Source organism: Falco rusticolus, chromosome 9, assembly GCF_015220075.1.
Source record: "Falco rusticolus isolate bFalRus1 chromosome 9, bFalRus1.pri, whole genome shotgun sequence".
NCBI lineage: Eukaryota > Metazoa > Chordata > Aves > Falconiformes > Falconidae > Falco > Falco rusticolus.
This window is the reverse complement of record NC_051195.1, coordinates 23,412,129-23,434,810: the sequence shown is the minus strand read 5'-3', so window position 1 is coordinate 23,434,810 and position 22,682 is coordinate 23,412,129. Positions and strand designations below refer to the sequence as shown.

General features: G+C 42.7%; 1 protein-coding gene across 3 annotated transcripts in view; it reads left to right on the top strand.

Moving 5' to 3' along the window:
* Positions 1-22,612, top strand: part of CHUK (component of inhibitor of nuclear factor kappa B kinase complex) — a 31,641-nt gene extending 9,029 nt beyond the window's left edge. For all 3 annotated transcript variants that reach the window (XM_037400838.1, XM_037400839.1, XM_037400840.1), the window contains 16 exons: positions 572-661; positions 1,296-1,420; positions 2,537-2,644; positions 4,202-4,337; positions 5,362-5,556; positions 5,939-6,041; positions 8,361-8,484; positions 9,743-9,894; positions 10,927-10,988; positions 13,445-13,554; positions 15,684-15,733; positions 16,571-16,667; positions 17,499-17,646; positions 18,517-18,653; positions 20,131-20,230; positions 22,129-22,612. In XM_037400838.1, coding sequence (XP_037256735.1) covers positions 572-661; positions 1,296-1,420; positions 2,537-2,644; positions 4,202-4,337; positions 5,362-5,556; positions 5,939-6,041; positions 8,361-8,484; positions 9,743-9,894; positions 10,927-10,988; positions 13,445-13,554; positions 15,684-15,733; positions 16,571-16,667; positions 17,499-17,646; positions 18,517-18,653; positions 20,131-20,230; positions 22,129-22,155 — 1,764 coding nt within the window. In that variant the 3' untranslated portion in view covers positions 22,156-22,612. The remainder of the gene's footprint in view (positions 1-571; positions 662-1,295; positions 1,421-2,536; positions 2,645-4,201; positions 4,338-5,361; positions 5,557-5,938; positions 6,042-8,360; positions 8,485-9,742; positions 9,895-10,926; positions 10,989-13,444; positions 13,555-15,683; positions 15,734-16,570; positions 16,668-17,498; positions 17,647-18,516; positions 18,654-20,130; positions 20,231-22,128) is intronic.
* Positions 22,613-22,682: the final 70 nt, after the last annotated feature.

Below are 22,682 nucleotides of genomic sequence, written 5' to 3'. Positions count from 1 at the left end.
TCAACTGTGAATTTAGTAAAAGTTTATGTTGTCTTGAAGCCACAAACTCGGTTTTGCTTATTATTAAATCCTTGTCATTAAAACCAAATGACTTTGGCTTCCATTCAGGAACCCTGCCTGCAACAGAATATGAATAATTAAGAGATTGTAGTGTGTCCCTGTGTGTGTGGCTTTGAGGGCTGCATGTAAAATCAAGCCAAGTTCAAAGAATCGACCTAATGGATTTCTTAGTGAAAATTGCTTTCTTTATTGTTACTCTTTAAACAAATTACTTTCAACTCACAGTTAAAAAGCTAGCTACTCTGTTTGGCCAAGCTGTAACTGGCAAGCTACTTTATTTAAAATCCAGTCTTGAGTTGAGACAGGTGGACAGCGCCAACTTACGTGTTGAAACAGCAAGCCTTAACACTGTGTCACATGCAGAAGCTTTGCTGTGGACTTTCTCCGGAACTTCCATTCTGGCTTTCCTCTTGAGTGTATGCTGTGGATGTAACTGCACAGTTTTTGGGTTGTTTGGTGAGTGTGTTTTTCTGAATTTGCTCTTCTGATTAATTATTTAAACTGTTTACAGATTGTTCACAAAATAATAGACCTGGGATATGCAAAGGATCTGGATCAAGGAAGTTTGTGCACTTCATTTGTTGGAACATTACAATATTTGGTAAGACTGGGGTTTTTTTCATTTATACAAGTGATGTGGTATTGCCACATTTTATAGAATCACAGAAGTGTGTGTCAGAAGGAACCAGCAGAGATCCCTTCTTCATCCTCCTGCTCATAGCAGGACTGTCACCAGCACTAGGTCAGGGCAGCTGTGGCTTGGCCCAGCCAAGCCCTGAAACATCCAAAAATGGAGCTCCCACATTTTCCTGGAGACCTGTCCCAAGGGTTTTCCCTCTGCAGGGGAAGAAGTGTTTCCTCATGTCCAACCTGAACCTCACAGATGGTGATCTGGGGCTGTTGCCCCTCACTGTATCACCTGTCACTTCCAAGATGAGTTTGGCCCTGTCCATCTCCTCTGTGCCTTCCTGTGCCACGGCTGGGAGCTGCTCTCAGCCTGCCCCCAGCTCTGGCCTCCCCACAGCCAGACAGCAAGCCCAGCTCCCTCCCATTCCTCATGGATTGGGCGCTCTAGGCCCTGACCCACTGGGCAGTGTAAGCGGGGCCACATCAGAGTTCCCATGCTGCCCTGGAATTGGGGCCATGCCTAGACACAGCTTTGTCTCTGCAGAAATGCAAGTAAATAGATGACCTGAAATACTACTTTCAAAGTGTCTTTTTATGATCCTTTTTAGGCTCCAGAACTCTTTGAGAATAAATCCTACTCAGTTACTGTTGATTACTGGAGCTTTGGAACGATGGTGTTTGAATGCATTGCAGGATTTAGACCTTTCTTACATAATCTACAGCCGTTTACCTGGTAAGACACTTTACTCTGCAGGATGTGATGCCAGGCAATAGGAATGACAGCTGCTGTGTGTGGTGAGGTGACAGTGTGGATATTTTTATATTTCCACTTCTTACTTTGCAATACCAGGAGTATACATAAGCTTGGATTTTAAAAGGGTGGTCCTACAACAGGAGAAAATAGGAATCTTGCTTTTCTGTTAGCATTGAAATAATAACAGGAGAAAAGGTAAATCTGAGGTTTTATGCAAGTGTTAGCTTAAAAAATTCTTACGTGTTAACAAAAAATAATTTTAACCATGTTGCAATGGTTTCCCTTTTAATTGCTAAGCTTTGGGAGTTCATTATTTAAATAGTTCAGTACTTTTTGCATTTATTCCAGCATGGAAAACTTGATTTCCTAATGTAAGTAGGAGAAGACTAATGCATGAATGAGATTAGAAACAGCTCTTCCCTATCCATAAAAGAAGGAAGAGAACAGCACAGGCCATACACATACAGCTTCAGTTCCAGTTGGGGCTGACTGTGACACAGAGCAGGCTGGCAGCCTCCCGGAGCAAGAGGCATGCAGCTGCCTCACAGCTGACTGATGGCTGTAAACTTGCCCCAGGAAATCCTGCTGCTCTGAAGCAGATGAGCTCTAGGCAAGGTTCAGACCAGTGGTGAAGTGAGGAAACAGACACAGTTGCTGGTGATGCTTTCCTTGGATCCAAGAGCCTGCAGTGTTTTTAACACTTATTAGGTGCTTCACTCAGATCAAGGTAAGGGCAGTGGTTTTGCCAGATGACTCTTGCAAATCTTATCTGCCTCAGTGTGTGGAGGCTGATTTTGTTGGTGCAGGCTTGCTGTGTGGGCAGTGAATTGTTACCTGTTGACTCTCTTGTTTGATGGCTGTCCAGACCTCCTTCCAAGCAGATGCAAAAATGTTTCCAAAGACAGTTAATTTCAAGGGCTTCCCTCTTCCACTTGGAGATATTCTGGATCTGTTGTTTGAAAATGTCTTTGTCCTGAAAGAAGAGCTTCTTTTCTAAAGCTACTAGACTCTGGTGCTTTTTGCTGCTGCCATATTCAATTGGCCCTTTACAGAAGTAACATTGTCAGTATATCCACAAAGGATTTTATTTTCTAGGCATGAAAAAATCAAGAAGAAGGATCCAAAGCACATCTTTGCTTCTGAAGAGATGAATGGGGAGGTTCGCTTTAGTACCCATTTGCCACAGCCTCACAGCCTCTGTGGGTAAGTGTGTCCTTGTGGCAATGTGTGATAATTTTTGGCTTGTCTTTTAAACTGAGGGCTTGTCCTCTTTTATCCCAAGCACTGTGGGGTCCTCCTTCTTTCTCCTAAGGAGTGTTTCAAGCTCCTGGCAAGCCACTGTTTGCTGTTAAGGAATAGCCCATAGCCACATGACTTTTGGTTTTTTTTGATACTTTGGACTGTCCCTATAGTTTGTGGGATGATGACAGTTCACCTTGCAGTGTGAACTCTGCAACTGCTTTCCACCCGTTATCACAAGGCCACTGAGTAACATCTACCTGATAACTTGATGGTACTGAATCTCATAAACCAAGGGCTTGAGTTAGCTGCTCCATGAAAGCAGAAGTTTCTAGTACTTGTGTTGTGGAAAAACCTGCTGCAAGTCCAGGCCAAGAGGCCACAAAGATGGTCAGAGCCTGTTGAATAGAGCATACGAGGAGAGGCCCATGAAGCTGGGCCACTTCAGTCTGGCAAAGAGAAGGCAAAGGGGGGTCTAATTTTGTCTTCTACTATCTGTTGAGGAGTTACAGAGACAATGGATCTAGGCTCCTCTCAGAGGGCCAAAGCAAAAGGACCAAAGGCAACAGCACAAGTTACAACAAGGGAAGTGAAATTTGGGCACAGGAAAAAGGTTTCCCCATGCTAATGATGCATCCTTGGGGCTGCAAGCAGTGAGGGATCCACATCTGTGGAACTGCCTAAACTTGATTGGACACAGCCCTGAGCAGCCTGCTGTAGCTGTGACATTGGCCCTGCTGTGGGCTAGAGCTCAGACCGAAGACCTCCAGGAGGGCCTTTTAATTGGTCTGTACCAAGTCAGAAGTCAGACTCTAATCATTTGTCACTTATTTAGCACTTGTGTCTTTAGATGTGCCCAGGTTTGCAGCACAACTGATTGGCACCGTTAGATTTCTAGGAAAAGTACTGGAGCCAAGAATGAAATAAGTAGCTTTGTGCCAGTGCTTTAGGCTTTTTGTGCTGTGCCCTGTCTTCAGGGACATTCCTGACATTAAACTTACATGCTGCTTGGTGTGGATGAACATGGAGGAGAACCTTCCAGGTGGCTCTGCAACGTGAGAATGGTTATTCTGCAGACAAGGCTTTGAAAACTATTTTATTTTATGGATGGGGTTTGGAGGAAAAAGAACCAAAACCCAATTCACCTTATCCATTTTGACACGCCTTACTGATGTGTCAAAATACTTTTGACTCAATGAATAGGAGTCAGAAAAAGTGTACTGCAGGGTATATTGGATGGGGGTTTGCACCTGCTGAGGTCTGTAAAGACTTTGGTTACAGTGGGGATGCTCACTCTGGATGTGCTTTCCTCCCCTTCTAGGCTTTCCCTGCTGTCAGGATGAGTGACTGCAGTGAAATCTATGTTCTTCATGCATGTTCGTTGCACACACATGGTCTCTTAACAAAAGAGTTGTAACCTTGTAACTGTATTGTAACCTGTTGTGAGATCCTAGTTTCCCAAGTGGAAACTGAGCGTTGTGGAATATCTGCCTTCTCTTTCTTATGGCCCTTCTGTTTTAGTTTAATTGTAGAACCAATGGAGAATTGGTTGCAACTGATGCTGAATTGGGATCCACAACAGCGGGGTGGAGGTTTAGATCCTGAGACCAGTCGTCCAAAGTGTTTCCTAATAATGGATCACATACTGAATTTGAAGGTGAGTGAGGGTTGATACTGGGTTTAAAGGCCTACTGAAAGCATCTCTGAGAACAGAAAGGGTGTTCAGTGGCACAAAGCTATAATCCTGGCATCATCCAGCTGCAAGATCATGAGGAGTATCTTTCTTGGTATGAGGAAGTGAGCGTGTATAAAGCCTGTCTATTGCATGTCTGAAGGCAAAATATCACCAGCAATATTAATCTCTAGGTTTACACTTGGAGGAGAAGAATGACCCTGTATTACTGTCTGTCGTCTCAAAAGGACTCACCAAGATCAAGTAATGGCTTAATATTTGCTAGTAACAGTGTTCCTCAACTATCAGGAGTTTACTACTGATGCTGTGACCTCCAGGCCCATGTACCTGTAGTATAACAGAGATTACATTCACCTGACTCTTCCCCTTCAAGTAATTATTGGAGCTTTGCTGGAGTAAGATGAGCTGAGGCAAGCAAGTATAGAAGCCAGAGGATAATTTTGCCTGATCTGGAAGGACTTCAGAGGAATTAAAGCTAAAAACACAAAATATTGTGCCCATAGTTGGGATTTGTCAAAATCTGTATATTGTGGTTTGGGTCCTGCAGTCTGACCAGATACAATAAAACTGTAGAGAGGGCCCTGAGAGTCGTGGGAAGACAAGCACTGATATGTAACAGCTTATTTGTATGGAGGGATTAAAGGAAACGTAACTCCATTTTTTGGGAGTAGTACTGGCCAGCATCAGAGACAGCAAGGTTCAAGATGGCCTTTATGCTAGGTTGTCACCATTCTTTTGATGTAATTAAGCTGCAGCGTGGCTTGTGAAGGCTATTAGTATGTCTGATTGTAATTTTCTCTGACATTAAAAGTTACAGGCACAGGCTTTGAGTGTTGTGGGTTTGGTCCTGAACTTGATTATTGTAGTAATTAAAACTCAAACGATGTTCTCAGTCTAACATGTTAATTGCTACGTGCTCCCTCCCAGACCTTTGTGTCCTTTGTCTTTGATAGCAGTGACTTGTAATCAACTTGTACTCTTTTTACAGATAGTACACATCCTAAATATGACCTCCGCCAAGATTGTTTCATTTCTCTTGTACCCCGAGGAAAGCCTTCATTCCCTTCAGATTCGGATTGAGTTTGAAACTGGAATAAGTACTGGAAATCAGGAACTGCTGTTAGAAACAGGAATTTGCCTGGACCCTCGGAAACCTGCTTCCCAGTGTGTTATTGATGGCGTAGTAAGAATGATTCTGTTTAATGTCTTTCACATTATCAGGGAATTTAAAATCTTGGGGAAGTTAAATTGCCTTAATCTTTTCCCGCTGGAGACAGTTCTGTAAGTGTAGTAACTCTTCAGGTATAGCATTATTTCCTTTATCAGCTAACATAAGCAGATTCTTACGGTTATACTCTGTCTAAATATTTAAATAAAGTAACTTGCTAGCAAAGGGTCCTGTCCTGTGTTTCTGTGGGATCTATCAAAATCACATTTTTAAGGCCCCTGATAAGAAGAGTGTCTGCCCACAGTAATAAATTCATAATGTAACAAGGACCCGCTGGGTTACTAGGAGCACTGTTTGAGATTTCTCTTGTTTATGGTCTTTTCTCTTTTCTCACTAGAGAGGCTGGGATAGCTACATGGTCTATTTGTTTGATAAAAGCAAAACTGTCTATGATGGACCCTTTGCTTCTCGGAGTCTGTCTGACTGTGTAAATTACATTGGTAAGTATACTGGAGAGCAGCTGGGAACTGAAAGCGCTGCTTCTCACGTAATATGAAGTAGATTTGCCATACAAATCCGTGTGTATTATCTTGAAGGGCACTGTCTAATTCAGAGAGGACTATTTGAGAAACCTGGAGCAGCCTAACAAAATTTCATCTACAGTGCTGTATCTCCACGTTTTTTAGATTTAACCATTCAGAGAATTTATTGCCCACCCTTTGGGAGCTCTCCTATAGAGAAAATTAAGAATTCATTTAAGGTTTTTGCCCTTATATTAAATTCTGTGCACTGAACAGTATCTGCCCCGCCTAAACACCTGAACCTAAGTATTGCCCCACTTAAACAGAACCATGATGTGAATGAAGGCTTGGGAGATAATATGTGCAACCTGATGTTGTAGCCTAGAGAGGGAAACTTCTGTCTGTACACTACATCCTGGAAAGAAGATTGTATCTTGGGGGCAGTGATTTCATTTGCACAGCCTTCTGATCTGCTGATGGGTCTTGTCCCTTCACACCCACAGAGTGTTACAGTGACATCATGCTGGGAGGTGTTTGCAGAACTTGAGTGATAGGCCACATAGACATCCTTCAGTGGTACCAAGGGTCAGGGACCGTCTTATCTTAGGGTTTAGCATCTGTAGAAGTTATATACGCATCCCTTCTCCTCCCTGTGCACAGGTACAAACAGGTTATAGCTTCTTGCAGTCCTGGCTCCTGAGACTGGGTGCTTTGGATGCTCATGAGTAGTTGCCCTCCTACAGCTCTTCTAGATATGCTTCTGAATACCATATTAGCATCCTGAGGGTAGAGGTTACCTTTTTTGCCCTGTACTGTCTGTGATAGTTGCATTTCAGCTGCGATCCATCTCTCACGTCTCGCCTAAGTTGAATGAACAGGTACCTTGCTCTATGCTGCTGATCATTCTGGCACTACACAAGGAAACTCGGCTTACTCTGATCACAGAGACAAGCCAGCGTGTTTGGCCATGTTGCACCAGTTGCTGTCATTCCCTTGTGGAGGTTATGAACTAGAACTGGTCTTTGGAGACACTTGGCAGAGGTTCAAAACCTCTTGTACTGTCTTCCCAGCAGCTTTCAGCTCTAGTGTGTCCATAAACCTATGGGACTGATCCTACTTCTGGTCTCACCAAGCAGAGCCAAGTGTTTGAGACCGTCTAGGCCCCTCTTGAGTTGTTAGGAGTAGAGCCTGCCTATTGCTGCATGGATATTGGTGGGATCTGCTCCAGTTGGTCCCACTTAGTTCTGGTGCTGTTGTGTGGCCCTGGCATTATCAATACACTTTTTTAGACCATGCATGAAAGCTGCTTCTCGGCTTACAGCTTCCCTTACATGTCTCCTGAAACAACAGTGGTCACCTGCAGGACCAAATATACCTCTATGAAGATGTGTGTATATGTATGTATACCCATTATACTTGTATGAAGGACCTTGTATATCTCTATGAAGGAAAAATTAGCGCCAAGGGTCAGGAGACATCTACTAGGTTATTGCATGTAAAGGAAATGCCATGTGACATAAAGCTACTGTTAAGTTGCTGAGTTTTCTTTGGCCTGGCTCTGCAGAAGTTGTGCTGGTTTTCCCTGTCTCCTTTTATTGTCACTCAGGTTTATTCTGATTGGGGTTTTTTTCCTGTGTTCTGGGCTATTTAACTTTGGTGAATATCATTGTGTGGCATCGTTGTGCTGATTCTTTTGGAGCTAAGGCTTTTTACAACATGTTTATTGATACCTACCCCAACGTACTGACAGTTCCCTGTCTGTAGGAGAACATGCCTGAGTCCTGCATCTTTTCCCCTTAAACATCTACACCAGCAATCTGGGAAGAAATGTACAAAAGTTTGAACACATCTTCAGATGAAACACAAGTCAGGACACTGTCCAATATCAGCTGATTAAATGGAGCAATTAAATTTACTTTGCTAGCTTGGGCAACTGCTTTAGATAGATGTTTTGTATAAACCCACCCATGGGTCCTGCCTTGTGCCGTTTCATGTAGTGTGAACTGTGTCTGCTAGTGCCATCAGACCAAAGTGGTCAAAGAAATCGGTACTGGAGTAGCTGTGAGTTCAAACGTGAGCTGTTGCCTGGCCAGTAGCAGGCTGTCAATCACCTGGGGAGCCATAGCATGAAAAGCTTATACATGCTTAGGCAGCGTCACACACAAATTGAGCAGATCTTACGTGACTTGATCCCTTACTTTAAGCACCTGAAACAGGAATTAGGAATGTTGTAAGCACTGAAGTCCTTTCCTAGAGTTGTCCTTTCATTTGTGTACAATTGTGGTTTTTTGCATTCAGTACAGGATAGTAAAATCCAACTACCAATTCCTCAGCTGCGCAAGGTATGGGCAGAAGCAGTTCACTACGTGATTGGGCTAAAAGAAGATTATAGCAGGCTTTTCCAGGGCCAGAGAGCTGCCATGTAAGTTGTTACTCCTCATTCAGAAGATTATTATTCAAATACAGAGACTTTTTGCATGGAAATGTATTATATCTTGGGGCATTTTGGTTACCCAAAGTTTTACAGCCCTCTGCTGGTCTGTACTTTTACATTATAAAACGTAGTTGGGCTGAGAGCTTATTCCACTCCAGGAATTTTACTGCATAGTGCCTCACATTGATGATAAGTGAAAAAACTTGAACCTTGAATATAGTCACAAACTCACAGAATAGCTGAGGTTGGCAGGGACCTCTGGAACTCCTCTAGTCCAACCCCCCTGCTCAAGCAGAGTCACCTAGAGCTGGTTGGCCAGGACCATGTCCAGAAAGCTTTTAAATATCTCCAAGAATGGACACTCCACAACCTCTCTGGGCAACCTGTGCCAGTGCTTGGTTACCCTCACAGTTAAAGAGAGTTTCTTGATGTTCAGAGGGAGCCTCCTGTATTTCATTTTTTTGCCTATTGCCTCTGGTCTTGTCACTGGGCACCACTGACGGGAGCCAGTCATGCTCTGTGCTCGGTGCACCCTCCCTTCAGGTATTTGTACGTTTTGATCCCCACTCAGCCTTCTCTTCTCCAGACTGAACAGTCCCAGCTTTCTCAGCCTTACCTCATAGGAGACAGGCTCCCAGTCCCTTAATAATGTTCTTAGCCCTTCATTGGCCTCTCTCCAGTATGTCCATGTCTCTGGTGTGGTGGGGAACCCAGAACTGGACCCAGGTGTGGCCCCACCACCAGTGCTTAATAGAGGGGAAGAATCACCTCCCTCAGCCTGCTGGCAACATTCCTCCTAAGGCAGCCAAGAATAGTCATTTCACAAGTGGTAGCAGAATGAGTGGAAATGTTTGTTATATTTGTAGGGTTTGGTCCTGTGATTGAATCACAGAATAGGCAGTGTCATATATTTCAAGTGATATAAAAGGTGCCAACATTTACCGGGGCAACATGCACTACAGGACCTTGTAAATACTAAGAAATACTCTAAAATGCACAGACCATTAAACTGAGTTTGACAGAAAAACTGGCAAATAAGGAAGTACTTTCTCTTTTGCTTGCCGAGGACCTGCAGCTTCTGAGGATATGAGATGGAGTCTATGACCCCACTGAGACTCCCTGTTCCAAGGAACTTACAAAATTTTTTGCTAGCTATGTCTTTCCTTCAGGTAATGTGACAGCACTGGCCACATCAGTCCAGATAAGCTTTTCAACTAACATGTGTTGTTCTTACTTAATTTTTTAGGCTCAGTCTTCTTCGCTATAATGCCAACCTAATCAAAATGAAAAACAATATGGTGTCAGCATCTCAGCAACTGAAAGCAAAGCTGGAATTTTTTCATCAAAGCATTCGCCTTGACCTGGAGAGATACAGTGACCAGATGGCTTATGGCATATGTACGTTTTCTGTAATGCTTGCCTGGGTGTCTTGTCTGATCCTATAAAGGATCAGACTGGCTATGAAGGACAGTGGGTAAGAACTAGCTTAAAAGAAAATGAATGCTGGTGCTGCCATTTTGTTCCTTGGCATCTTTATGGGTATGTTTTAGCTGAGGCAGATGCAGAAGGGTTTGGCAGAAGCAGAGGCAGAAGGATAAAAAGTAACATGTTTTTGGAGACCTTCAGTGACAGTGAAACAGGTGGTCAGCTGTTCCGCACTGAGAAAACCAAGCTAAGAAAACTGGAGTATTAATAGTACTGGTGATGTAAATGTTCGCTATTTATTCACTCAGAGTCTTAATTCATTTGGAGCTGTCGCTGAGCATAAAGTGGAGGGCAGAGTTGCTGCGCTTGGTGTGCAGTGGAAGGGCCACTAACCTTCCATGGCAGAAGAAACAGGCATGGTGACTGTAGAAACACCATGTTGAACAGCGCTAAGGGAGCAATTTTGCTGTGCTTGATAGCAGAAGGTAGCATTAGTCAGGATGAGAGACGAGGTGAAAAAGCACCAGCTACAGTTATTGTCACAGAAATGTCTGGGTCTTAACAAATGCTATTCAGGGGAGAATAATGGGACTTATGCATAGTTTGGATATATGGCTAAAAACTGAAACTTGAGTCAAAAATTATGACTGGGCTGAAGGATGATGGAAAATGGAAAGACTCAATGAACTGGTTTTGGACAGTCTGTGTTCAAAAGTGGCAAGTTGTTGAGCTTAATGGTGGAGTTTAAAGACTCATACTCATTTCCGGCTAGTGATTGCAAACAGTGAAATCCTACCAAAGAGTTTGTATGTGAGTTAAGATCCGGCATGAAGTTCTGAAGTTGCAACTTTGCTGTCTCTCTGTGATCTCTGGGTCATGACTCCTGCATGGAGATACAGCATCATGCCCTTTGTGTTTAAATTCAACTGATGTATGTAAAGTTTACGTCATGCTTTATTTTTGTGTCAGTATCTTTTTATAAATTAACAGCTTTCTTCTCTTCAGCTTCAGAAAAGATGCTCAAAGCCTGGAAGGAGATGGAAGAGAAGGCCTCTCAGTGTGCCCAGGTAGGGGATATTACAGAAGCTTCATTAACTCTCTGTGGAAATCATGACATTGTATGTGCCACTGTTCTGTCCCTTCAGTGTGTTTCACATCCTGCTGGCTGTGAGAGTGTGAATATCATTAGAGATGCATTAAAAAAGAAACAGCCCCCAGTCCCCAAGTATTTGAATATAGTGATTTTAACAAAACCAGTCACTAGATTCAGTTGTCTGTGTAGGAAAAGACTATAGAGACATATTATTTATTGTGCAAAAGTAGTGGTGCTGCGATGGACAAGAGTCTTCCTGATTGGATTTATTGCAGGCAAAAATTTCCATTGCTAAAAGCTGAAAATAATACCAATCACTTACTATGCAGCAATTTCAAAATTGCAGTACTTGATTTAGGAGTACAGGCATAAATTTATGGTATTCTGCAAGCAAATACGCAAACTAGTTTTTAATAAGAGTCATCCTTAATAAATTTAGAGTGGAGCTAGAGTCGGTTCTTATTCTGTGAGTAGTCCTAATAGTTAATGCTTTTGCTTGTGGTTTATGGGCAGTTAAGCTGACATAATGGCTTTGTTTCTCAGAGAGCTAGTTCTCTGCAAAAGGCTAGTTGAAATTTATCTACTGCTTAGAATTCTGATCTCTGTTTTCTGGGAATGAACATTTTAATTTTACCTCCACGGAAAATGATGACAAGACAGAGGCCTATTTGACAGAGAATAGTTTTGCCTGCAGTTCTGTCTAGACATTTATAGGGAAGGAATAAGCTTTTAGCTGTGAAAACTAGGGACAGAGTTAGGATGATTGTAGTTTATTGTCAAAAGCTGTTTCTTCTGTTGGATGTACTGAATAAAGCTTGGGAGAAGGGAGCATTCAGAACAAGTTCAAGGAAAAATCAGCACATTTGTAATGTATTTCTGAGAGTGGAGGTCTTGAAAATATCTCAAAATGTACTGGTTTTTTTGTGATAGCAGCCAGCTGCAGGAGTGCCAAGAACATTGCATGTTCTGCTGACCAGGACTGTCATGTGGTTTGCTGGTTGATGTCTTGTATTTCTTCTCTCCCCTGCAGGGAGTTTTTGTATTGGCTCTCATAGGAATACAGAGCACAGTGATTAATACATAAAAATCCCAGACACCATTAGAAACAGGAACAATAAATTACATTGTCTTATTTTTTCTGCTATGAAGGAACAGACTGGGTAATTCAGGTTCTGGCATCTGTTACCTATCTTCATCTAAGTCAAAAGGTTCTTGGAGCCTTGATTCTGCTTGGTCATATGATGGAGGTGGGAGAATTGGGACTCCCACCTGAATTCACCTCTGTTCAGCTCTTTACATTTTGGGATCTTGTTGCTCCTTGTTAGGAAGCAAGAAAGATAAAAGGGAGGCTATTTCTAACAGAATAACTCAAAGCTGTCACTGGCTGTTCCCAGAAAACCAGGAACCTCAACAAATATTGAAGACAGAATTATGTTCTGTCTTCAAGCTGTGCAGTCCAGTTACGTGGTATAACTATGTCCGTTTATCAGGAGTGGAAAATGTTTTCCTCTGTAATACACTGTGGTATCTCAGTCTATCTAGTGGGCAGCTTAACTTCTGTGAATTCAAGAGACACAGTTACGCTGTGTGGTGAGTCGTGGTGGTCCAGATAAAGACATTTCTTTTGATAACAGGGTTCGCTTCACATTTTTCTCACAATCTGATTCTTTTTTGACAATGTGGCTGCTCACTTCTTGGTTTATCCTTTACCTGCAAGACCTAGAGACGTCCCTTTGTGGTCAAGGGGTCACATCCCATTTATACAGCCTCATACCAAGTATTTCTGCAGTTTCAACAAGGAGTATTTTCTGGATGGTGTTCAATTTTTAGATCCTGCAGCTCCAGGTTAGAAAGGAAAAGCTTTCTAACAGCGACCAGCGTTTTCTTAACCGTGCTGAGGATCTCCAGTGCATGTTTGGCACCACATACTTACTTCTCATGCTCGGAAATGCTGGCTGCCTCACCAGACTTACTGTGAGGGTTTGGCATAAAATTAGTATCTTTTATATTGCTTTGAGGAAGATGTGAAATACCAGAGAAATGTCAGACCAAAATGCGTGTGGGAGGGTAAAGTGTGAGAGCATCCTCTGTCCATACTGTAAGAGTAGGAGAAAAGCTTTACTGCTGGAACATATGTAGAGCCAGGGAGTCTGTGTACGTGTATGCAGCATGCATCTCAAAGAGAGATCATTTATGAAGAAACTGATTTTTCTCATCCAGTGTGGATGTCTGAGATCTGGATCTAGGTGATATCATGCACTGAGAACAGTAACCTCAATTATTGTAGCAGCAGTCATGTCATAGAGCTTTTTTGCTTTTTTTCTCCTGAACTCAGCATGGAGTCAGCCCATTATCCAAACAAGTATTCTGGGGATCTTTATCTATTGCTCTCATTCTTCAGTTTGATTTGTAACTACATTTTGCCATTAGGCTGAAGATATCGGGTATCTGGATGAGCAGATCATGGCTCTGCACACAGAGATTGTAGAGCTCCAGAAGAGTCCATACGCAAGGCGCCAAGGAGAGGTTATGGAGAGCTTGTAAGTCCTTTACTTATTAATTTTATTGCACATAAATGGATTTTGTATATGTCGGTGTCTGAGGGTTTGCTTTTTTGTTTGTTGGTGGCTCCCTCAGCACTTTGACACGCACTCGTCACTTTCTGCAAACTGCGAGTACAGAATAGCTTGCAATCAGTTTTAAGATCGTTTTGCTGGTAAAAGTGAAGGTCCCACCACTTGCAGCTGTACATGCCTCCTTTGTCTTGAAGTTCTAACGATTGCTTGGCAGCCTTATAATAAGGCAGAACAGGACGCTGCTCTCTCCAAAAGTTAGCAGTGCAGGATTAACATTCAGTCACAGGACAAAACTCATCTAACTTGCCTAACTTACCCTGCAGCCACACAACAACTAGACCTGGGGAAACATGGAGAAAACAGTTGGGAAGGACAGGACACTTCCTGACACTGACTATAAAACTTCATCTTGGAAGAGGATAGTCCTCGGATATATCTTGGTCTCAACTGAGGATGCATGCAGAGGATTTCTTTTTGCATTGGAGAAGAGTGAATTTTATAGTGTTGAGTGAGAAAATTATGACATCATTCTAAAATCCTGTTAAAGGTCTTCAAAATGTTTTCAAAGCAGAGATAAATAACAACTTGTGGATACTATTTGGAAACTTGAAGTATTACAATATGAAAGAGCTAAGCGGTATTATTGACCATAGGAAGACGTAGGAAGCAATTATTGTAGTTTGGGCTGTTGCTGGGAGCACAAGTGGCAATTATAAGAGCGAGGGATCAATTAGTTACCAAAATTGAAATGCCACTAATTTTTTTTTTTAATCAGAGCTCTTCTGAATGACTCTGAGTATTCTGGGAGGAAACACTGCCTGTTCCTGACATGTTCTCCCCACTCCCTTTGTGCAGAGCTAGATCAGCTAAGTTGCTTTTTGTCTGTGTGTAGTTGCAGGAACAGTGGAACTGGTGCCCGGGGGAGGAAGTGGTGGAAGGGAGAAACTACCTCTTGCAGCAGTAGTCCACATTCAGAGCAGCTTAAACTAATTGTGAATCTTTTTCCTAAAACTATTTTTTTTTTAAGTAATTTCACGACTGCAAACCCAAGGCTGCATCAGCTATTTTTGGGGTATTTAAAGTGTGCTCTAGGTTGTTCATTATTCTTGTCTAAAGCTATTCCTCTTAATAAGAGTGAAGTGAAGAACAGATTGAGTTCCCTGCTTTTTATTTTTGGGGGCTGTAGGAAGGCATACTGCAGAGCACTACCTTAAGGTTTGATTTATACAGCCATGAGGCACACATGGATCCTGGGTGATCTCAGATTTGTCTGACAGTTGTGGATGCTAATGTTCTCTTTTTTTTCCCAATGCAGCAGGAGTAAAGAGTACCTTTCCCTTGTCCTTGGCTGATGCAGGAGTTTCACGATGGATAACTATCCATCATGCTAGAAATGCTGACCTTACATAAGCAGAAGCAGCTTGCATGATCTCTTGAAACAGTACAGCTAGGGGGAAGAGGAGGCCTGGTGAGGGCCCAATAGCAGAGTTAGGTCTAGCTGAACTGCTACATGTTTCTGACAGACTTTTGATTTAGAACAGTGAAGATTTGTTCAAGGGTGGAAGCTTCAGCATTTGGCTGCTTTTGATGAAATATTTGAAAGAAGTAACGTTTATTTAATGGGAAGAAGAGAAACAGTCCCTTTTTTTTATTGTGGTGCAGCTGTCTCCTTCCATTTGCAGAATATCACTAAAATTCAGGCAAAAAAATGAAGAACAAGAACAGTAATTTCTCAGGCAGTTGTGCAGAAGTACCTATAGTTACAAAAATTAAGTTTCATAATGAAGGATACCACAGAAGGAAAACACAGCTGAGCCATGTGAAAATTTGAAACTGAAAATAATCTCCAGTTGGTATGATTATCTGAGAAGAAAATGCCTAATCAAAGGAAAAGAGACAGCTTTTAGGGAGGAGTTGGTTTCCATTACAGAAAGACCATCCCTGTGTTCCAAATGTTATACTTCCATACTAACTGTAGAAGGTGGCAGCTGCAATCTGTGAGGTTCAGCAAGGCCTGACTTAACTGCAGTGGTTTTTTTCCTTGAGTTATCTTCTTGTTGATACATGTATGAATCATTTTCTTCTTTTTAAAGGGAACAGAGAGCCATAGACCTGTACAAGCAATTAAAAACAAGACCCCCAGGTATGGAAGGAGATGATTCAAAGACTGTTTCACACTTGTACCCCATGACTCATATTTACGAACTCAAACCCAGAAAATACTGTTTAGGAGAAGGCAAATTACTTTATTAAAGTTAACATGACTCAAGGGCATACCTTAAGATGATTTCTTCTTGTTGCTGAGCCTACAGCTCTCCCAAATTCTGTAGTCCTGCTCCTCAGCCATGGGTTTGTCTTCTGGCTTTCAGTCTTGGAGCATCTGTCCTGGACACATGTGTCTGCCTTCTGGCATTCTCTACCTTTTTTCCTGCCCCCAATACTATTGATTTACTTGCCCCAGACATGGGTGAACTGCTATTCCTCTGTCATCACTTTAACCCAAGGGCAATCTCTTCTCCTCTGCTCTTCTGTCATGGATGGAGTATTATGTGCTGATCATAGTAACCGGTGAGCAGAAAGATTTAGTTACTTGCGTGTTTAGGAACTACCTGCCGTTGTTACTTAATCCAGTATCTAGACAAAAGAGTGGCTGGAATAATGTACTTACTTATAGCATATTATATATACTCTATATATTATAATATATAATAATACATTAGATGTATATTTATTATATGTTTTATATATATACACACATGAAATACATATATATTACACATATAAGCTATAGAAAGAAGAGACATTAAGGAAAAGCTGTGCCTAGTGAGAGATTGTGACAGATTTTAAGATGTTTCATTGTGTTTCAGTTTGCTTGGCTGCACTCATTAAGTCAAATCTTTCCTTGACTCTGGGTGTTTGTGTCCAGAGTGCTGCTTGCTGAAGAGCATTTTACTAACGTGGTGATTGATGGCCCTTCCAGATCATGCCTACAGTGACAGCACGGACATGGTGAAGATTATTGTGCAGACAGTACAGAGCCAAGACCGAGTTCTCAAGGAGCTTTTTGGCCATCTCAGGTACTTTATGCAGGAAAAAAAACCAAATGCAACTTGCAGCATATGTAGCTTTGTGGCAGGAAAGGAGAGGGAAAACGGTGTCCATAGGTATACTATACTTTTCTTGTAGCAATATTAATTCTGTTTCCTTGTGTCTGTGTTGAATTTCCACTTACTTTTTTAAAACATGTAGCTAATGTGTGTAGTTAGTAGGGAAGGGGAGGAGAATGGAATGGCTTGTACTGTTAGCATCCAAGAATTCGCTTTAAAATGAGACAAAATCTGCCAATGTTTAGGTTGGGGTTAAAATCTTAAGGAAAAAAAGAAGTAGTGTAACAGCTGAGAAGATAACCACAGTGGTTTTCTTCATTAATTCTTCAGTTAGCTCAGAAAAAATGCCATTATGCAGATCTCAGTAGTCAGAAAAGCATCGTTTCATTTTCTTTTCATGTGTGGCTTATGCTTAGTAGATCACATAAAGTTGTTAGCTGTGGTATAGTCAGCTCACAGAGACCAACGTGGAGAAGAGAAGATTAATAAAATACTATGGCTGAGTTGCTGTGCTGTCCATCATCATCAAGATCAATTTCTGCATTTCAAATAAGAGCTTATATTGTCAGTATTAATAGTAGTGTTGTCTGCCTGCTTTTTTGAGCCTTAACTGGACTTGGAAAAGTTCAGGTGTCTCTCCAGTCTTGCAGGTTTTATACCTGCAGCTGTCACAGTGCTGCACTAAGAGAAAGGAATGTTCTAACAGAATTTTTCTTGAATACCAAGGTGAGGCTTTTGATTTTACTTGGACATATTGCCACACAAGATGGAAAGTAACTTTGTGTTTGTTTTTTATTATAGCAAGCTCTTGGGCTGTAAGCAGAAGATCATTGACTTACTTCCAAAGATTGAAGAGGCTCTAAATAACATCAAGGAAGCTGACAACTCAGTAATGCAGATGCAGGGCAAAAGACAAAGGGAAATATGGCATTTGCTGAAAATTGCTTGTGTAAGTAGCTTTTGGACTATTTGTTTGCTCTTCCTTCTGGCGCAAGAGCCAGGAGACATCAAATGAAACTCTGAAGAGACCAACAAGGGATAACTTCCAGGCACAGTTGATTTTACTGTAGAGAAGGGAAGTTTGAGATGCTAAAAGTTGACACAAGTTTCAAAAGGTTGTAGATGAATTCATGGAAAAGCAGCCCGGTAGAGGAGTCCTTGGTCCCACTAAGTCATCAAACTGCAAATCGCTGGAGGCTGGAGTATGGTAGTCTTGCTGTGCTCTGTGCCTTGTTCGTACTTTCCCTGAATGTCTAGTGTGGGCTGCTGCTGGAGGACGTACACTGGGATAGATGAACTTCAGCCTGATATATTAAACCTATTGTGATTTTAGTGCTGCAAAAGTGAAATAGATAGCTTTCCTAGTTAGTTTAAGGTGTTTTAAGACTATGCTGTTTTTTCTGCATCAATATACAGCTGAAGCCATCTCCTGATTTCCGTATGCCTGCATTCAGGGCCAGCCTAGGAAACACTTATGTCTTTCCCCTGTAAGGAGAGTTGCTGCTGTGCATGACTCACGGTTTAGGACATGGCACCACGTCCTAATGCTTTCATGTAGAAGACAGGCCATGTACAACCTTGGGTGACTTACATGCAGACACATTTGGTACCAGCTATTTGCAGAACTGTGAAAAGGGTTCTATCAGCTGACTTGCCAGCCACAAGCACTGCCTAGATTGCATGTTACAAACAGTGCTTATGTTTAATCGCGAGTCTTGCATACAAAATAATTAATTTTTTTTTACAATAAATTTACCAAAAAAAAAGGATTTACAAAAAATCCTTTGTCTGTCACAGCAGATTAATTTCTTTTTTCTAGACTCAGAGCTCTTCTCGATCACTGGTGAGCTCCAGCCTGGAAGGAACAACCTCGACTTCAGCAGCCACGTGGCTTCCACAGGGCTCCTCAGGGAGCATACCTCACCCCCTGTCATCTATGGCAACTCCTGAAGATGGGTAAGAGCTGTTGGGAAAGGAGGCCACTCCCGAGAAGTCGGTGTAGCCATTTTGTATGTGTACACTCTGAAATCCTGTCCTCTGCCACTGGAGTCTCTAGTACTAAGGGGCATGTCTTCACCACATCCCCTGTGGTGGTTTCAGGATATGGTGGGCAAGGAGAGTTTTGACATACTAGACTGTCTCTGAAGGCAACATTGTTCAACTCCTGACAGGAATTGTAGTAATTTACTTCTGGCCACACCACAGCAAAATGCAGCAATGAGATTTTGAGCCAAGATGCAGTTTCTTTTCGTGCCCAGGTTCTAGTGCAAGTCCCAGATAAATCAGGCCATACTTAGTGCTTACAGCTTCAGTGATTTTAAAAAGTTTTAATTCAAATGGAGGTCTGGAGTCGGGGTCAATACTAAGCAATCCATCTGGTCTAATATCTGGTGGGTTTTTTATCCTTCCAAAAAATGTTTCAGCAGCTCATAGGTTACTAATGCTCTAAAACATCAAGAATTAGGTTGAACTCTTTATTCAGAAACTTCTGCTCTCTGGTCCTGCGCAGGTTTCACATATTACTCTCAGCTAAAGCACTGTGCTATTAATTTCTTGCATGTCATGTTATTCTGTCTTGGGGTTGGATTTGGTTATTAAGGCCCCTCTCTCTCAGCCAGTCCTAGCTGAGTAAAAGATTTGTCAGGAACTGAATGTTTTTATTCTTTACTTCATTAGCAATTTTACTTACGGTCAGCATAACAGAAGGGAAGGTGCCCCATATACTGCTCAGCCCTCTATCCACAGCAGTGCTGGTTTGGCAGGGGGCTAGGGCATGGGTGGTGAACATTGGCATCAAACCATTTGGCCATCTGTTCCTTTTTGGGTGGTCAGGGAAATCCCAAGGTTCTGAAGATACACATCTTCTAAGCAGGCTGTTGCTGGAAGTCAGCTGAATTCTCTGAAACCCTGAGCAACCTTCTCTGCTTCCTCTTTTCTGTCTGCTGCAGCAGGGCAAATTTTGCCTGAGTAATGTGGGGTGTTCACCTTTTAATAGGTGCTTTCCTGAGCAAGGTGCCTTTAGGTTGCCTCAGAGCTTCTCTTCAAACCCTGACTTCACTGCACAAGGCACTGTACAAAAATTCAATAGTTGTAAACCATATGGGGAGCAGGCAGTGATTTCAGGCCCCTTGTACTCAGTTCACTTCCTAGGTTCTGTTAAGGCTGAGTTTCAGTGTGGTTTGTGCAGTCTGTGTAGAGAAGGAGTGCAGATCCAAACTTCCAGGGTGGGGGTCTGCAGGATGCCACCTCAAGGCATGTTTTTGTGCCCTACAAGGTAGCTCCTATGATTGCAGAGAACTCCTGTAAATTATTCTTTTGGGTTGTTTGGGTTTTGGGTGGGTTGTGGGTTTTTTTTCCCCCAGTGCAGAGCCTTTTGGTGTTGGTGTTACTTTGTGTTTTACATCTGCCATCTTATGCCTTCCCTTCCCTGCAGGGAAGATTTTGCCCATGTGATAGAAGAGAATCTGAATTACCTCGAACTGTTTAGCAGTATTTTGCAGGAGGTGAGACAGGAGCAGAACAGCAGCATGATGGTAAGTCTGTTGATGTATGTCTGAGGACCTGAATTTTAAGAGTCACAGCAGGGTCATTTAGGGGTGTGGAGAACTCCTTAAATGGGGTCATTCATGATGGTGTGAATTGCTGTGTCTGGCATGTGATGTCTGTCATCCCTCCTGGACTCTGTTAGCATGCCGCTCCTTATGGAAGGTAGCGCTTGGTGCTAGTGTTAGCCAAGTGGTCTGTGGGTCCCCCCTGGCTGGTGGCGCCTTCCGCTGAATGCTGGTTGCATTGTCAATGGGAGAGCCGCGATATGTGTCTGCACTGGAGTGGGCAGAGTTCTCCAGTTCCAGAGCCCTTTCCTGATCATTAAGTGAAGCTCTCCCTGTGGCAGAAGTGGAGTTTTAGAGACTCCTAAGATGACTTTTTGAACGAATTGGTATTTGAAATAGCAAGAAATAACAAAAGTAACAGTCACCCAGATGTTTTGATGCAATCTGAAACTGTTCCTGAACACTAATTTAGGCCAGTAAGCTATTGCTCAAAAGAGCCCCGTTAACAGAAGAATGAAGAGCACCACAGAATACCGGTCTTTTAGATGGGGCTCTCAGCTGATTTTAGAAGCTGTATCGTAGAAGCGCCTGTATAAATACAATGAGAAAAGGACAGTTAAACATGTAGATTGACCTTTCTATAATGGAGAAGAGTCGATACAGCTTCTGTTAGCATGAGATTATCTCACAAATTTATTGCAGTCCTGTAAAGAAGTCAAAGATCCACTGATATGCCATAACTTGGATTTTCAAAAAGAAGCTTAAAGGTCTCTTTAGGGATAACTTCCATTCTTATGGGATAAAAAAGTTGAAGCTGTGTACCAGTTGTAACTGGTGAAATATGAAGGAACAGGAGGTTGCAGAAATGGAGGCCGTTGATGAAATGGGGCTCTTTTAATTCATAAACCTTTTAATGTTATAATGTTTATGAATAATAGTAACTCCAGTAAACTCTCAGTTCACTAAGTTATTTGGGATGGTGAAATAGAAACTTACTAGTAGGAGTTGCAGAGAATAGCAAGGGCTTGAGCAGTGTGAATGGGTAAATGAAATTAACTACCGATTAAGGCAAAGTAATTATGTTAGTGGGGAGGAGAGCCTTAATTATGCATACCCCAGTCTTCATCCATTGGTTGATGAACGCTTTGTTTGGTTTTGTTCCATTCTGACAGGGTTAAGTTGTGTAACACAATCTCTCCTGTCTTGTCTCCTTGCTGTGGCTGGAGATCAGCGAGAAGCTATATGACTTGGCTTCTTACCTGCTAATCATCCATGTCTCTGTCACCTCCCATATCTCATTCCAAGGTGCAGCATCTGTCTGGCATGTCTTAGCCCAGAAAGATTATTAATTGTTGTGGAATCATGCTCTATAGATCATCTGTTTTTTTACGTTTGGTTTCTTTCCCCTTTTCCATGCATCAGGTGACAGAGGTTAGGCAGAAGGAAAGCAGCAGAAAATGGGATTTATCCTCTTTGATTCACTTGGGAAGAAACAGAGGAAAAAAGAATGAATAACCGTAGGAACCTTTATTCTTGTGTACATTTGACTTGGAGCCTTTCTTTTTCATTTGTGGTCTTGCACTACTGCTAGGTCCCTTGGTGCACTAGGAAACCACACAGTAGGTTTTGTGCAGACACAAAGCATAATTTCCAAAGTGAGTAGAGTCTGTGACATGCCTGAGCACTGCAATGAGTACGGGGGATTTTTGTATTGGGGACAAACAGAGTTGTGAAATTACGAGATTACTTTCAGCTGTTAGATAAACATGACTCTGAGAAGCGAGAGATTCTGGGTACAGAGTGTCTCTTGGTCACCACCTTGGAAATACTCAGTCAATACCATTTCCTGCACTTCATTGTCTCCTTGCTGCTTCTTTCAGAGTTTTGATTGGAGCTGGCTCAAATAGCTGCAGGAGCTGATGTGCTGCTGTCTGCAAAGTGCCTGTGCGCTGAGAGGTGGCTTGGCGGCCTTCAATGTGACAAGCTGGAGAGGACCGGTCCGTCCATCACCTTGTGTTTTATAAACCTCAGTGGAGCTGATCACAAAGGTGTGATGGTCGGTGGCAGATACACCACTGGCAGCACCAAACAGCGTTTTGCAGGCTGTTGTCTAGTTGGGCTTTCGACTAAACGAGTAACCCCCGTGCTGGAGCCACCCGCGGCACCCGCTGCCCTCGCCTACGGGGCACTGTGGGCAGCCGGCCCTGCGCGGCCTGGGCAGGCAGTGGGAGGGCAGAGGCTGGCAGCTGCTGTAGGGCCCGGGCCCCGCTGCCGCCGGCCCTCCCGCCTGCTCACGTCTGTAATATGAATGTATAGATTATATATATTTTAAATAGAGTCGATTGCAATAAATGCTGTGGAGAGGCTGTGGGTGCTTCCTCGCCGCGGGCGGGTAGGCCGCGCCCTCACGCCGTTGCCGGGCAACAGGGCGGCG